The sequence below is a fragment of the Symphalangus syndactylus genome, chromosome 6 (assembly GCF_028878055.3).
Source record: "Symphalangus syndactylus isolate Jambi chromosome 6, NHGRI_mSymSyn1-v2.1_pri, whole genome shotgun sequence".
NCBI lineage: Eukaryota > Metazoa > Chordata > Mammalia > Primates > Hylobatidae > Symphalangus > Symphalangus syndactylus.
Window position 1 is genome coordinate 124,869,932 of NC_072428.2, and position 17,882 is coordinate 124,887,813.

Here is a 17,882-nt window from a genome sequence, read left to right on the forward strand (position 1 = left end):
CCACAACCGCAAGTTCAGACACCACCTTGGTATCTGGCAGATGGTTCTGAACAATGGTGTGCCACCTCTTCCTCGGAACCTAGGCCTCCATGCAGCCCCCTTGCTGCCCAGGGCTCACTACTCTGATGACAGTTCTGAACTGAACTGTCCTTGCCTCCAAGTCTAGGTTCCACATGGATCAGTCAGGGAGAGGAATGTATAGCAGATTAGCAACCCATAAGTCAGTGCCAGTGCTGTCACTTTGTAATTCAGAAATATGAACTTTTTTTTTTTTTAAGTCAAGTCAGTGATCTCCACCACTGAAGCAGTTCCTCCTGTATTAGGTAACAAGTTTAAGGAATTAATGATTACATTGGTGATCTAGTCAGAAGACAGCATAAGCCTTATTGGTTGGTAATCTCATCTAACCAATGGATTAGGATGGAATTGCCTTGTTGGGATAGAAATCTGTTCCAGGACAGAAAAGAACCCTCAAGTCGTTTAAGTGCTGTTGAATGTCTCTAATGCTCATGTTCCCTCTCTCAGAGTCCTGGTTCCCTGAGTCTTAGGCTGTTGGTGATTCTAACTCAATTTGCACACACAAATGTGGGTAGTTATTTAATATTATTTTATGTGTTAAAACATTCACATTTTTATAGGGGTCTTCTATTAACTCAAAGGAGTCTTTAAGCATAGAAGATTCTACTTGATTTGGTTTGGTCAGGCTGGCTTTTTACCAAATCACAACAAACGGGTGTTTGCTTTTCTCCCTTCACATTGAGCAGGCCCTGTGTTAAGCAAGGTTTCCACTGATTTGGGAAGATGATCTATCAAGAGCAGAGCAGACTCCTTGACTTCCTTTCTCAACAGTAGGAAGATGAGACCCATGAGCAGTGGTTGGCTGCCAAATCCCCTGCAAGAATAAATATTCTCTCCAATGGGCAAAGCATCCATGATTTGTCCCTTCATTTCCCATTTCCTGTCTCCACAGAAGGTTTGTCTTTCTACTTTCTGCCAATTGTACACAAAGCTCTCCAATGCTGGCACATGGAGTGGTATGAGCCAACTGGATGTTAGATACGTGTGTGCAGGACCTCTGGAGTCAGGCAGGTGGGGTTCACCCCATTATTGTTAGAATGGCAGTGACTTCTTCAATAGCAGAGCTAGCAACAATGCCCCAGTGTCAGATCTATCATACATTACAGTTTCCTGTCTGAAGAAGAGATGAGGGGAACAAGAGGGAGGAACAAGATGGGAGGCAATGCCACTGGAGTGGAAAGGAGCCCTAGGAAGGAGGAAATGAATAGTAAATCTTTTTCCAATTAAGAAAAATGAGAGTGGAAGCAGAAAAGCTCCAGAGGGCACTTTTGGGGGAGGGAAAGATCATAAAAGGCCTGTTATGAAAATCCATTACCCATAAATTTCCCCACATTAAGCAGAGCCTGTCTAGAGAGGATGCAGAGAATTCACTCAGCTGACACAAGATATGTGACTTGATTTAGCGGCATCCACATGCCATGTACCGTTTCCATTGGCATGTCTGCAATACCACTTTCCCTTGCAGGGATCCCCTTTAATTACTCGCAGGCTTATAATCTCCATTTAAGGACATCTTGCTTTCATTTTCCAATCGCTTTATGTCTTTTGTCAGATGTTTACCGATGTGATAGTGGTACGGTAATTTGAAGCTCAACCACATGAGATTATGGACTTTAGTATTGCGTCACGTGAACATTTCAGATTTAGGGGTAAGACTTGAATTTCTAGATCACTCTAAATATAAGACTTATCTAAAAGGAGTTCATATTTTTTACATTTGAAGATGACAGTGGAAATTTCTCTTTCTAGGTGATTGTCTTCAGATATGAAAATAATGTGTGGCTAAATGTCATTGCATCCAACTCAGCCAGTAGAAATGTGAGAATATCCCTACATCCTGCTCTGGAGCAGGTGTGATTCAGTTGCATATGCAGATCTAGAGCTCTATGCAAGAGAAAGAGCTGGAAAAATATAGTGCTGCCAGCCATCGACACCTGGGTCTGAACTGTTTCCTAATGTTTTGCTTTTTTTAAACTACTAAGCCCAAGGTTTATTGTCCACATCTACTATGCACATTAAAGCAAAATTGTCCTTTAATAGATAATAGCAGTCAAAGAACAGCTCCAACTCAGATTTTACTTTTGATTGACAACATTTTTTAAAAGCCTAAGTTCATTGAGGATCATATTTATTTAAAAAAAAATTTTTTTTGAGACGGAGTTTTCTTCTTGTTGCCTAGACTGGAGTGCAATGGCATGGTCTCAGCTTACTACAACCTCCACTTCCTGGGTTCAAGCGATTCTCCTACCTCAGCCTCTTGAGTAGCTGGGATTACAGGCGCGCATCACCACGCCCAGCTAACTTTTTGTATTTTTAGTAGATAGGGAGTTTCACCATGTTGGCCAGGCTGGTCTCGAACTCCTGACCTCAGGTGATCCACCCACCTTGGCGTCCCAAAGTGCTGGGATTACAGGCATGAGCCACCGCACCAGGCCTATTTAAAATTCTTACTCATTATTTAAGACAGTTATAAACAAAGAATTCTAGGTTGGGGATGAAGAAAAGGTAAAGTTCATGAAAACCCAGGTAGTAACTGGGCTTATCTTTTTTAGCCACATTTATACCAGTTGAATCTTAAATAATGATGGAAAGAGAGGAAGGAGTTTGGTTATTTTATTTTAATTATCTTCCTGGCCACTTAAGCATTCACAACTCCTTTTCATTCATTTCCGCTAAAGTTTAATCCAAGTAACTAAGTCAGGAGCAATAGATATCTTCTCCACCATCAACCCTGTCTTTCCTTACATATTCTTTGTAAACATTTATAAATTAAAAAGTGAATGTTTGTATCTGAGCAAGCTTATTGATTTAATAGGGTGGGGTAGATGGGGTGGTGCAAATTCTGTCCCTGTTTGTGGCAAGATGAATAGATTTTAGTTTATCTTAGGAAACTGTCATGGAATTATCCTTCCAAAATCCATATTTACTGGGGTTGGCAGATGCATTATTTCTTTTAAAAATAAACGTGAGAAAAATAGCAACTCAATGAAAGATAAATCCAGTTTCTATTCATTTTATTTGTACTGAATATCACAAACCGTTTCTGGACGTTTTAAAAGAAAATGGCACCAACTGACAAAGAAGTTAAACCCCTATCCCATACAAATTATAATCTCAAGAAATGTTTGGAAAACTTGTGCTTCATCTGTTGTTATAAACTACAGCTATTGATATAAACATAGATGAATCTCAAAAACATAATGTCAAATAAAAGAATCACAGAATGCATGCAGTATTGTTATGCATAGTTTTTTTAAGGCAACACTGAAAAATATATTGTTTAGGGATGCATACCATGCTGGTAAAACTACAAAGAAAAGCAAGAGAATAATTCAGAGATCTTAAAATTCAGGCTGGTGCTTATTTGGAGACATTTAAAAAGAGATAAGGATGCGATTGAACAGGAGGACATAAGGATCCCTAACAACTAGTGCTGTTTACATTGGGTAGGAGGCACATGGTTGTGTGTCTGATTATTCTTTAAAGTAGTCATGTACATGGGTGGGCACAGTGGCTCACGCCTGTAACCCAGGACTTTGGGAGGCCAAGGCAGGCAGATTGCTTGAGCTCAGGAGTTCGAGACCAGCCTGGGCAACATGAGGAGACCCTGTCTCTGCAAAAAATACAAAAATTAGCCAGATGTGGTGGTGCACACCTGTAGTCCCAGCTACTTGGGGGGCTGAGGTGGGCAGATCACGTGAACCCAGGAGGTCGAGGCTGCAGTGAGCCAAGATTTTACCAGTGTGCCCCAGCTGGGTTACAGAGAAGACCTTGTCTCAATAAATAAATAAATTAATAATAGTAATAAAACAAAGTAGTCATGTACTATACATTCATTTGTACGTACAATATAAGTCATGATAAAAAAGTCTTTTTAGCTTGAAATAATAAACCTAAACAATTAAAATCCATCATTTTAAAATGTCCTGTGAATATGTGCATGGATTCAGAAATGAGCCTGTATGCTTGGGGATCTGCCTGCCCTGGAGCAGGATCATTCTAAAAACTGTCCTTTTATAACTCAGAGTCAGAATCAGAACTCTCAGTACTCCCTGGGTGCCTTCTAATCATACAGGACCAACCAGACCTGATCTGTTTGTTGGACAGGATGTTCCAGTCATAATGATGCTAAGAACCAGACTGCTATGGTATGTGTAGACATAAGAAGAGGATTTTATGTCACTGTGTACTCTGTTCTGCAGCATATTTCCCCTGTTAGGGTCTGTAATTATAGAATCTCATCCAATCATGGGATGTCACCATTGTATAAAGCAAATGTTGGGCTGGTGGTGACAACTTGTGAGTACATACATAAGAACACTAAAGCTTCCAAGTACACAGTGTTTTATTACTGAGAGCCCAAGTATGGTTGGTATGCAAACTTTAGTGACTCTCAAATATGTCTATGTATGGGGAGATGGGGTGGGAGAATGGGGAATAAATGAAGTGGGAAATGCTTTGCTTCCTGAGTAACTTTCTTCCAAGTAATATATCCCCTTGCATGCTCTCACCCCAGGAAAAGGCACAACACTGATACAGCAATGAACCCCACAATGAAATAATACAGCACTTTTCCATGAAAATTTTTTTTTCTTCTAAACCAAGAGGGCTTTCTTTCACTCTATCCTGTATTAATAACAGACCAATTGACTATGGACTACTTACTAATAAATGTCTAAACATATTCTGATATGAAAAATATTTTTATTTTCTTGATTTTTTTTCCTCCATAATTTTTAATGCCTGCCTTTTAAGGAATCCAAGGAAAAAAATTCAGAGTTGGATTTTATGTGAATTAAATGAAACCACAACATTTTGCAGACACCACATATAAACAAAATCATATTTAAGAGCCTGGAATGTTTCTATAAACTTCTTTTAACTTTCAAACATACAGTAAATCTGCAAGGCAAATATGACTCATTTCAGTAGCTCAGGATTTTCCCTCCTGATCACAGTATGGTCTGAGATTTTGCTAAGAATGTTTGAGCAATTTATAGAGCTATTTGGATATGTTTGGAGAATGTGCTTGTATTTCATGCTATGAAATAAAATCCCTGGGGGTTTTGGTACATGAAAAAGGACAATGAAAGTATGTGTGAGTCATTTTGCCTCCAAATAGTTGATAAGCATGTTTCCAACCTACATGAGGTTTTAACTTTTTAAGTTGGATCCCAAATTAAGACCCAGGTTCAGACAATGCCATTAGCAGAACCAATAATGATGGGAATCAAATAAAAATAATTGACTAAGAAGTCATCCTTTTTTGAGGCTGTGAGCCCCAGGCATTCTTCTTTGGGGTGTGGCCTTCATGGGGAGTGTATTGCTGCAGAAAGCTGGGGACAGAATAGTGTTCTGGATTGAGTATCTCAGTTACCAGCCTGAAATCTCCATTGACCAACACCGCTTTCTCTCAAACGACTCCTTATATGAAAGTGGACAGATAGTGGAATGCAGAAGGATTAGAGCTGATCTTGGGGACCGGTCAACTGTCTACTGGCCAGTAAGTTACTATGAATTCACAAATGGTGAACTTCAATAGCATTCATTCTGTCAGATGGTGAGTTTATTTGATCTGTTGGAATTTTAGGTGCAGAGTTCTTTTTCAAAATATAGGAATGTGGCAGAAACAATTAAGGAAAACAGACTTGGAAACTTTGATCTGAATGGAATCCTCTTTAAGTCTTTTATAACTGGGCTTCACTACAATACCTTGACCCTTTTGTTTTCTCTGAGGCTTTTTCTCACTTAACCTGTGGGTCTGCATCTGTGTCTGCATTTGTGTGTGTGCTTATCAAGCACAGGGAATATTGAAGAACACAAAAAAGTTCGAAGGTGACAATTCCAAGTCTATCCACTGGCACTCTTGTAATCTCTTTCAATACAGCAATGGTTCTCTAGTGGTGAAGATTTTGAAAGAGATTCCCAAATTCATGTCCACACCAAGTATTTTCTGTAGTCTGATGAACATTTGTCTCATGTATGAAAGACTGTTTTTCAAATAAGCATGTATGCATTGGTTTATAATATACAGATTCCTTTTTATGCACTATTGAATTTATAGATATTTTATAAAACATTTTATCAATAAATAACAAAAGCATAAGCAATTGTCATGAGATCTTAATTTTTTCTTAATATTTTAAAAGGATCCTCATTCTTAAAATGTTAGAAACCATTGCAATGCAAGATATAGAAGATTACATCTTTTCTATAATCTTACCAGTTAGCGGTGGACTATCTTAGTGTATGTTGATCCAACTTGGCTATTTGAAATGACAAAGCATGGGAATGTAAATGAAAACAACTGCTGTGGTCGGGCATGGTGGCTTATGCCTGTAATCCCAGCACTTTGGGAGGCCGAGGCGGGCGGATCACCTGAGGTCAGGAGTTCGATACCAGTCTGGCCAACATGGTGAAACTCTCTCTTTACTAAAAATACAAAAATTAATTGGGCGTGGTGGTGGGAGCCTGTAATCCCAGCTACTCGGGAGACTGAGACACGAGAATCACTTGAACCGGGAGGTGGAGGTTGCAGTGAGCCAAGATTGGGCCACTGCACTCCAGCGAGATTCTGCCTCCAAAAAAAAAAAAAAAAACTGCTGTGCAGGGCAATTTGATCTGATCTTTTAAATTTTAAATTTAAATGAACACATACTATTTCACTTCTCAATATCTATCCTAAAGAAATACTTGCATCGTGCAATAGGGGAAAAAATGAAAGAACCCAAAATGTCTTTCTATAGAATGGTTAAACTGTGGTATCCTATTCCATAAATGATGAAAATAAAGGTATGCCCTTGTGAACAGATTTTGGCAAGTCCTCAAACACATTATTAGATTTTTTTACATGGCAAAATAACTATATTATATATCCCATGTATGTAAAAATTACAGCATTGCAAGATGCAAATCCAAACTTGATTAACTATTTGGTTATCTAGGTAATTACTCAGAGTAGTACTGTGATTATCAACATAAAATAAGTAAATATTTGTACTCTCTATAGACTTAAACTGTTCTTCTTCATTCTGAGTCTTTAATGCTCCTAAACATGTAATAAAATCGGCACTCTCCCCATAAAAATGTCTATTATTTTTTCCCTGATTTAATTTTTAAACATGGCTTCCTCATAAGAAAGCTTGTCTTGTTAATAAAATATTATTGCCACGATTTTACTTGAACCTTTAAGGATGATGTCCTATAATCTCAAACCAGAAGATACCAAAATGGAGAAAAGACAAAATGAAGGGAATAAGAGCAACATTCTTTAAACTACGGGGAACACGGAGTAAAAAAATCAAACAAGATGACCTATACTATAGTTGAGATGATAATAAGAATTTTGCCAGTGTTGCAGAAGTTTTGAGAAATATTTGATAGGGAAGCTGGGGTGGGGGGACACTGGGGCAGGAGGACAACTCATGCCTTGCTCCAATGTCTTGCTACGGAAGCTTCTTTAAGTTCCTCTGTCTCTCGTCTGGCATATATTTAGACCCTGGCCCTTCCAAATGTAATAATATCTCAATGATCTCCTCATTTGCCATGTCTGCAAGACATTAATTCATTTGAACTTTCTATCTAAAAGGCACAAACTAAAATATGGTTATCTTGTTACTTAAATACACTGAGGCAGCAAGGCCTGGTGTTAAAGACCTAAAATATCTTCGGTGTAAAAGCCACAGCATTAGAAGAGAGCTTTCCCATTGCATATATGTTTTTTTTCTTATCTTGTAACACCAGGGCCCTTAAGCAATGGTTCCAGGAATGGAAAAAAAGTCAATCCTCTCTACTTTTTCATACTACTCACACAATCAAATAACATCATGTGATTATTATGGACTTTTACAATTCTTTGCATTTATTCGTCAGTGTGTGAACACACACACACACACACACAAGATTATTTCTCTTTCTCCCAAATATCCAATGAGCCATGTTGCTGTCAGCTGACCTTGCTGCAGAAAGGTACCTTTCTCCAAGTGTTTGTGCCAAAAGATGAGCTAAAAGCAGTTACCAAGTAACAAAGTGGAATACTCCACAATAAACCCTCTTCCAACCAGCATAGGTGGGAAGTTCAGGGATTCTGGTCAAACAAACATTTTATTTCATAGAGAAGTACTTTATAGATCATTTGTGGATTACCAGTTTTTTAAAAGAAATAGATCCACAATAAAATGCATTTGATTTAAACTCTATTAAACATAATTCAGTCATTCTCAGATGATTCAGATAAACTTCAGGATCCCACACTGCTTCTGAATCATCTGGGAACATCAGTTGGCTTTGTTCTGTAGCATATGGCAGACAGGTTAATACTGGCATCTGCTGAATTTTCACAGAAGGAACAAATGGATTATTATGCTTTTATTACAATCCAGTGGTTGGTTAGGTATGATTTTTACTAGTCAGCAGCATTTCAAATACATTTAAATCTGGTGTGTGGAAAATCAGAAATGTCAACATTCTGTCTTTCACTGAAGCATGAAGCAGACCCTGTGCTATCATTTGACATAATAAGGATCCTGTGTACTTGTCTTTTTGGACAAATTCTGCTTTGTGGTGAAATTGGCTTTCATGCATTACTGGTGTTAAATTGACAATTTGTCGATGATTATCAAAAGCCTTTAAAATGAGCATACTCTTAAACTCAGAAATTCTAACTTCTGAGTTTTCCTAAGTAAATAATTGAACAAGTGATTAAAATGAGTCTGTAATAATGTCCTTAGCAGCATTGTTTATAAGAAGATACAAAGTTGAAAACAATCTTAAATGTGCCTCAGTAGAAAATTGATTAGTCACAGTAGATCCATGTAATCATTATATATGTGTATACCTAAGTGGAATACTGTGTTGCTATTGAAATTATATATTGCCAACATGTTAAAAATAGTCATAAACAAGGTAAATTAAAGAAATGGTTTGTGAAGTGATATATATGACATAACCCTATTTTATTAAAAAGGAAAATGTCGGCCGGGCGCGGTGGCTCACGCTTGTAATCCCAGCACTTTGGGAGGCCGAGGCGGGCGGATCACGAGGTCAGGAGATCGAGACCACGGTGAAACCCCGTCTTTACTAAAAAATACAAAAAATTAGCCAGGCGCGGTGGCGGGCGCCTGTAGTTCCAGCTACTCAGAGGCTGAGGCAGGAGAATGGCGTGAACCCGGGAGGCGGAGCTTGCAGTGAGCCGAGATTGCGCCACTGCACTCCAGCCTGGGTGACAGAGCGAGACTCTGTCTCAAAAAAAAAAAAAAAGGAAAATGTCTGTGCCTGCACAGGAAAATGGTAGAATATATCACATACTCATCGTGTTCCAATCTGGGTGGTATGATTCTAGGGAGTGGCTTTTACTTTCTCCTTTATACATTTTGAATTGTTTGGTTTTAAAAAAAATTTGTGTGTGTGTTGCTTTTAAAATCCAAAAGAATGAACAATTAAGGGTATTTTTTTTTCAGTTTTGGAAGAAAAAATAATAAACCTGTGGTGTTAGTAGGATGGGAAAGTCACCATGAAGGAGAGGCCTAAAAGCTAAGAAATGACTGTTTGCTTTGCTTGCCTAAGGCTAATGTAGAGGGCCTCAGAGTTGAAGAATTTTCACCCCATCAAGTCATTTGGCATGGACACAATTTTACCTATAAAGTCAACTGATATATTCTTGAACCAGCAACTGGACATGTTATGATTGAAAATGCCATGAAACCATTTTAGCTCTTTTTTTGTTCTTAACTTTGTAAACAATTTTAATATGTTTCTTTATTAGTAGTCATAAAAAGATCCTTAGAAATTTTGCCCCATGATATGGTTAGGCTTTCTGTCCCTACCCAAATCTCATCTTGAATTGTACTCCCCATAATTTCCACGTGTCAAGGGAGAGACCAGGTGGAGGTAATTGAATCATGGGTGCAGTTTCCCCCATGCTGTTCTCATGATAGTGAGTTCTCATGAGATCTGATGGTTTTATAAGGGGGGCTCTTCCTCCTTCGCTTCTTCCTGCCACCTAGTGAAGAAGGTGCCTTGCTTCCCCTTCACCTTCTGCCATAATTGTAAGTTTCCTGAGGCCTCCCCAGCCATGCTGAACTGTGAATCAATTAAACCTCTTTCCTTTATAAGTTACCCAGTCTAGGGCAGTTCTTTATGGCAGTGTGAAATGGACTAATACACTCTAGTAGCTGTGTATCCTAGAAAAGGGGCTCCCAATGGAGAATGATTGCCTATGAACTGTAAGCTGTACCAAGCGAGAAGAGTTAGAAAAGACAGTGGAGATGATCGGTTGTTCAGGTCGCTCCACTGAGAAATCAAAGATGAAGAGAGGTTACATGTGATGTGGCCTACGTGGCAAATCTAGTTCATGTCAGAGCTAACAGCCAGCAATATCCAGCCATGAAGCCCAGTGGGTAGGTGAAAGGAGAAAGATGATAACTTCTCAAAATAGTGGGAAATTAAGGACTTAAGGTTATATTCCATTAAGGGGATGGAGGAGTTTTGCATTTAGGATAGATATATAAGTTCATTCTCACACTGCTATAAAGAACTGCCCAAGATGGGTAATTTATAAAGAAAAGAGGTTTAATTGACTCACAGTTCCACATGGCTGGGGAGGCCTCAGGAAACTTACAATCACGAGGAAGGGGAAGCAGTCACCTTCTTTACAAAGCAGCAGAAGAGAGAAGAGTGAGCAAAGGAGGAACTTGCCAAACACTTGTAAAAACCTTGTGAGAATTCGCTCACTATCACGAGCACAGCATGAGGGAACCACCCCCATGATCCAGTCAGCTCCTACCACATTCCTTCCTCAACACCTGACACCTGGGGATTACAATGCAAGATGAGATTTGGGTGGGGACACAAAGCCTAACCCTATCAATAGGGATGTCCCATATGGAGTTTTATGCCTCTTGCTTGTCTTGGAAGAAGGCCCCAAGTAACAGTCATGACCTCATGGCTGATCCAGAGATGTAGAAAAGCAAATTGAGACTTCCTGTTTGATTAGTTTGGGAAGCAGTTATTAAGGATTGCTTCTCCCTGTTGTGGTTAAAGCTGTCTACCAAGAAATAAGCCAAAGGAACATTAGGCCAAGAATCTGAAGGGTGAAGCCAAACCACTGGGAAGGGCTTTCTACTGCAACTACAACGTGATTGAATTAGAAAGGAACATTCGAATCATGTCATGTTGTCACCTCAAATTCAACAAGTCTAAAATTGAACTCATCTTTCCTCATGAGCGGCTCCTTAACTGAACTTTCCTAATAACAGGAAGACACTGCAGTGTCGAATGCTTTGCCACGACATATCTATCTATTATTTCATTTGATTGTCACACACAAGAAAATTTAACTCAAAAATTTAACTTTAAATTTAACTTTAAAGGTTAATCAAAGGGCTGCAAATTAGTAAGAGACCAATTCTAAAACTCAAGTTTTCTGAATCCTAATCTAGTCATCCATTATCAACTATATCACACTGCCCCCCCCCATATTTGTGGAATAAACCAGCCCATTTTATAGAATTACTAAGTGACACTTTACTTTTATTGGCTTTTGAGGATTGCACATGAGCAGATTTTGGTAAATATGAAGTCAGATTTTCTCAAGTAGCAAAGAAGAAACCAACCAACCTTCGGAATCATTAATCCTGTTTTTTATGAGATACTCAGTGAAAAAACATTCATAGCATGCTTATTATTGAAGTCAAAAGATGACACAGATGAAATAAAGTACTGACTCTAAGCCTAAAAATGCCTAACTTATAACTCTAACATGAGCAAACCATCATCAGTTATATTAGGTTAATATATGGTATAAGTGGTATGGTTCTACTGTTTTGTTTTAATTTGCAAATTGTTTTGGCTTTGCAATGATATAAGAATTATAAGCCTGTTCTAGAGAAGTGCCATACAACATTGTACCTATAGTTAATAATATGGTTAACAATTTTAACAATTTTAAAGTCTATTGTACACTTTAAAATACGCCAACAGGGTGGATTTCATGTTAAGTGTTCTTACCACAATTTTAAAAAGAATTATTAGCATGAAATGTTTACATATCTGGGTTTCTATTTTGTAGATATGTAAGTAACATTGTAATAAAAACACTGTAACTCTCCAATACAAAAAGCAGCTTACTACACAATGCAGCCCCATACCCATACCCAACCTATTGACCCATCAAGCCAGCACCCATCCTTTCTTGGCACTCTGTATCTCAGTACACATTCTACCTTCAAAAATAGCGAAGTCAAACGTGTCAAAATAGCTATTTCCTCCTGAGTCTGAGCATCTGCAGTTCCCCAGGCCCAATTCTTTATTTGGAAATAAGTATTAGGAGAAACATATCTAGCATAGTGATATTGATTTGTAATTTCCTCAAATAGACATTCACTTTAGATGACTACAAAAGCTAAATAGAGCTCAGGAGCTCGAGAGCAGCCTGGGCAACATAGTGAAACCCCATCTCTTAAAAAAAAAAAATAAGAAAGTTAGCTGGGTGTGGTGGTGCGCACCTGTAGTCCCAGCTACTCAGGAGGCTGAGGTGGGAGAATTGCTTGAGCCTGGGAGGTCAAGGCTGCAGTGAGCTGTGATCACACCACTGCATTCTGGCCTGGGTGACAGTTAGACTGTCTCAAAAAAAAAAAAAGCTAAATAATATATACACATATGAAGTCCTCTGTGTCTCTGCTGCCTTCCTCAGCCCATAGACATCTATCTAAATACACAGCTGTGGGCCATTGTGATGTGCCCAGCATGTGGGTGGTATGATACTAAGGCACGTTTTAGAGCAAAAGAGGGGGGCCTTAAAGGGAGCTGCCACCCCTTCAAAATGCACTGACTCTGAAGCATTCTACCAATTGTCAGTAACACCTTCTCTCTCCAGTGAAAAGGAACTGGAGGGAAAAACAACATCCAAGCAAAGAAGATATCCTACTCCCAATTTTAATAATATTTATTATTTAATATAATATTTAATGTTAATATTTATTGTTTAATAATATTTATTATAATATTTATTATAATTATTAAATAAATTTAATAATTTAGGCTTATTAGCACCAAAGTCCCGGTTTGGTAGTGTAACTTGATCCTTTTCTGATCTTCGTGACAGTGTCTACACAAATAACTCATGCAACATGCTGTATCTTTTGAAGTAAGCGTTTTGTTTATTTTTGGTTCCCTTCTTCTAAATCTTACATGCTGGTAATCAGCTTTGTAAAGAATTGCTCACCCAAGGCCAGGTCTGGTGGCTCACACCTGTAATCCCAGCACTTTGGGAGGCCGAGGCAGGCGGATCATGAGGTCAGGAGTTCGAGACCAGCCTGGCCAGCTTGGTCTGTCTCTACTAAAATACAAAAATTAGCTGGGCATGGTGGCATGCACCTGTAATCCCAGCTACTCGGGAGGCTGAGGTAGGAGAATCACTTGACCCCAGGAGGTGGAGGTTGCAGTGAGCCGAGATCGCGCTGCTGCACTCCAGCCCGGGTGACAGTGCGAGACTCCATTTCAAAAAAAAAAAAAAAAAAAATGCTAACCTACAGTTTCCAAAGGCAAGTTGCTTTTGTGCAGAATGTTTTAGTTTAAGTTGTTACTTGGTCTTGTAAATTATCTTCTGTAGCCATTGGATTAATGCTTTTCAAATAGTTACAAGTTTGAAAGCTAGTTGACTAGGTCTCTAAACTTAAGGAACTGAACCATCCTTTTAGACGTATGTGGTTCATTAAGCAGTTAAGTTCAGAAAAGGGCTCAGGGCTGCTCCTGCCAAGAAGTTGGTGAAGACATTTGGCAAGTGGCATGCTCAAGAGGTTGTCTTTGTAATGTTGCAGAATCGCCTACCAGAGGAATGACGATGATGAAGAGGAGGCAGCCCGGGAACGGCGCCGCCGAGCCCGACAGGAACGGCTGCGGCAGAAGCAGGAGGAAGAATCCTTGGGACAGGTGACCGACCAGGTGGAGGTGAATGCCCAGAACAGGTACTGTCCTCTTTGGGACGGGGAATTTCTAACTTGCATCTTAGCCTATCTGTTGAATGGAATTTGTCGAGCAAAGCATTCCTTTCTCAGCCCAACTCAACCCTTTTCCAATCTAACGTGTTTATTTTGCAGTCATTTTAGGCAACTAATCTGATTAGATAGGCAATCTGATTTAGGCACTAGGACACACTATTCTATTTCTCTCCACCCCATTCCCATCTCATAAACATACCCCAGTTGAAGGCTTTTATTTCATTTTACAATCTAGCATTCGTTTAATTTAATAAGTATGGTGTGCTATATCTTATATATATAGGTATATTTTTTCTGTTTAATTCCTTTTTTAAATTTCAATAGTTTTGGGGGAACAGGTGGGGTTTTGGTTACACGGATAAGTTCTTTAATGGTGATTTCTGATATTTTAGTGCACTCATCACCCGAGCAGTGTACACCATACCCAATGTGTAGTATTTTGCCCCTCACACCCCTCCTACCTTTCTCCCTGAGTCCCCAGTGTCCATTATATCACTTTTCTACCTTTGCATCCTCATAGCTTAGCTCCCACTTGTGAGAACATATGATATTTGATTTTCCATTTCTGAGTTACTTCACTTAAAATAATGGTCTCCAGCTCCATCCAGGTTGTGGTGAATTCCATTATTGTGTTCCTTTTTATGGCTGAATAGTAGTCCATGGTGTGTATACATATACACCACATTTTCTTTACCCACTGATTGGTTGATGGGCATTTAAGCTGCCTCCATATTTTTGCAGTTGCAAATTGTGCTTCTATAAATATGCGTGTGCAAGTATATTTTGCATATAATGACTTCTTTTCCCCTGGGTAGATACCCAGTAGTGGGATTGCTGGATCAAATGTTAGTTCTACTTTTAGTTCTTTAAGGAATCTATACTGTTTTCTGGTGGGTTATATCTTTAAGTAAGGAAAAGTATTTACATTTATTCTGTAGGGTATTGCTATCTGTTTTGAACTGAAGATATGTTAGTTTAGTAGAGTCCTCCGTGGCTACCATTAATAGGTAATACATGAATTGTTAAAGTGGGCATGAATTGCAGATGTCTTCTTTTTTCTAATATACAGCCTGAATCAATAGTCTCTGATCATTATAATATTCAACAAGATACAGAATTCTGCTTAATTTAATGTGATTATTCAAACACACTTAATGAGTTTGCTATTACGTATTTTCTCACTCAGGCCCTGGTAGAAATCAGGGAAGTTGAGAATGCCTAATAGGTTCAACTTCTTCAAAGAGGGCTTTTGCAGCAGAAATAAGGTCACATGGTTCATTACGCTAATGGTTAGTATATGTCATTTATATTGTCATTTATATGCCCCAAGGTCTAAAAAGATGAGGATATTTGAGGAGGAAAATGGAGAAAATAATTTTAATTTAAAACCATGGACTGATTATAATGGTTACACTATATAAGATCTCACATGTGGTTTTGGTTTTAGTTTGTTTTGTTTAATTCAGTCTATTTAGAAAATTCTAAAGGGAATGGGTCCTGGCCTCCTCAACCCAAGTTTGAGAGGCTGTATTAGAAGGTTTCAGAAAGCAGTCTTGAAAATGTTGGCCGGTAGCACAGATATTGGTTACCCTTTCCCTCAGTAAGTAGCTTCTAACTGGGGAGTAGGTATAGCAAAGGGCAAATAGGTATAATTTCTAGGGTTCACTGACTTTGACTCCCAATTTGACCTTTCACTAACTGTATTTCTTCAGTTAAATGGAAATAAAAATTATACCTTTCTCCTAAAAATGCTGCTAAACTTAAACTATGTAACAATGCATGTAAAATGCAGAGTGTCTTACACATAGTAAGCACTCAATAAATTTTCACTGTTACCAGATTCTTCATATGGGAGGGCAACATAGTCATTCACTGCCTTTTCCATTTTCAAGCTGAGAGAGAAATAATAGAAAGAGTTTTAAAAATGGCATTTTGATGCCTTTCCTGAATCTTGTTATTAATGAGTGGTCAACAGGAGCTTTAGAAGTTACTGGTGGTCTGTAGTTTTCTTGATTTTAAAATCTTGCTTTTCCTTGTGCTTCTCTTCTCATATTTGGCTGTTACTCATTATTTCATGCTATTAATTGAATTCAAATTCTTTTTTTTTAGAAAATCATGTTGAGGTCTGAGAATGTGTGATTTATCTCTGACATATTAGTTAGCCACAAGAAGAATAAGTCTTCTTGGGGCTAAACAACTCTAACTGGCATTTGATATCTGCTGATGATTGTGGTCATGATTTATAAATAGGCAAAGAAATGTTCAATACAGTTTGTTGGTTTCTTAGCATAAGAGTACTTTAATCTGGCTAGCACTTTGGAATTTTGGTGCCTTTTAAAAATTATTAGAATTCAATTGATCCTAATGCCCTCTCTGTAGACTTCCCCTTAAATTATAAATTTTTTGCATTTGTAGGGACATTTAATCCTTATATGTCTAATTTCATGGAGGCAATATCCTGAAGCAAAAGTAAAGGCGAAGAAAGTTTTAAAGCTAGTTTTTACTCTGCCATTTTTCATTGCTAAATATGAAATGTGTTTTTCCAAAATTAAGTGAATTTGAACGTCGAAAGGGCCAAGTTTGGTCTGAACTATGAAATTTGATGGAGTTTCTAAACATTGCAAGACAAATTCTTCCAACTCTGGTCACAGTTCTGGTATCACATGACTGGTTGTTTCCTGCAAGTAGAAACCAACACCCTGGCTTGGACAGTGTCCAGCATCCTGCAGTAGTGAGGGAGGTGATGGACAACAGTTTAACTTTTGGAGATTTTCTTTCCTTTTTAAAATAAATGTCAAATTTAACTGCCCTTTTTCCACTGTAGAAAAGATGGACAAGAAACCCTTTATTCATGGAAATCTTGACAAAGAAGGTAGATTGTGTATACATTAGTTAGGGTAACGCTGGCTGCTATAATGATTAGTGCCCCCAAATTTTAAGTTTAGTGCAGTAACACTTAACCATTATTCATATTTCTGTCTAGTTGGTGGAACCAGCCGCATGTCTTCTTTTCTCTTGCGACTCTCAATCCCTAGGGCTTGGCGCTCACTGATCTACCAACAGACAGAGATAGGGAAGACAGGGAGTAGACCTCTGTTTGTTCATTGCCTTGGTTGGACACTTCTGTTTACATTTCATTGGCAGTTATTGGTCACATGGCCCCGCCTAGGTGCAAAGAAGGGAGAGGGTGCAAATTTAATCCTTGAGTGGTGATCACTCCCCACAACTAAGGAAGGAGGAGCAGGAATTGTAAGGGACACTTAGATGTCTCTTCCACTGGGGTCATTGGTGTGAGTGTGGAATCTCAATACTGTAATGTACATTTTCTTCCTCTCAAAGTACCTTGGGAGCCTCCAATCCAGATCAGGAATTCTAGATGACTTGGTGACATGGGAGAATACTACATGACACGGAAGGAATTCACTTATTATTTCAGTTTGATCCTTAAGTTTGAATTCCCCAAGAAGCAAGTCCAGAAACAACGATTTGACTGCAAGTCATTTATTTGTAAGGTGATGCTAGGAAACACTGGTGGAGGTGTGGGAAGGTAAGACAGAAAAGGGAAGTCCACCAAATAAAGGCTGCATGACCAAGCACATCACCACTGTGGGTATCTGGAGCTTCACTCCACTGGGCAACTCTGAGGTCCAGTGTGGAACACACACCTCGGAGTTATCCCACTCAAAAAGTGAGGGGTGCTGAGGTATCTAAACACTAAGGCTCATCAATTTTTGTTTGAAAACTGCTCCCAGGGGACATTAATACCCAAAGCACTTCTGGCATGTTGAGTAGACTCCAGTCCCCAGA

General features: G+C 38.8%; 1 protein-coding gene across 16 annotated transcripts in view; it reads left to right on the plus strand.

The window, feature by feature from the left end:
• The window catches only part of CALD1 (caldesmon 1), a 196,744-nt gene that overhangs the window by 140,240 nt on the left and 38,622 nt on the right, over positions 1–17,882 (plus strand). For all 16 annotated transcript variants that reach the window (XR_008658602.2, XR_008658604.2, XR_008658606.2 and 13 more), the window contains one exon: positions 13,896–14,042. Coding sequence is in view for 12 of the 16 variants with exons in the window: in XM_063642278.1 (XP_063498348.1) it covers positions 13,896–14,042 (147 nt within the window). In the remaining 4 variants the exon portion in view is untranslated. The remainder of the gene's footprint in view (positions 1–13,895; positions 14,043–17,882) is intronic.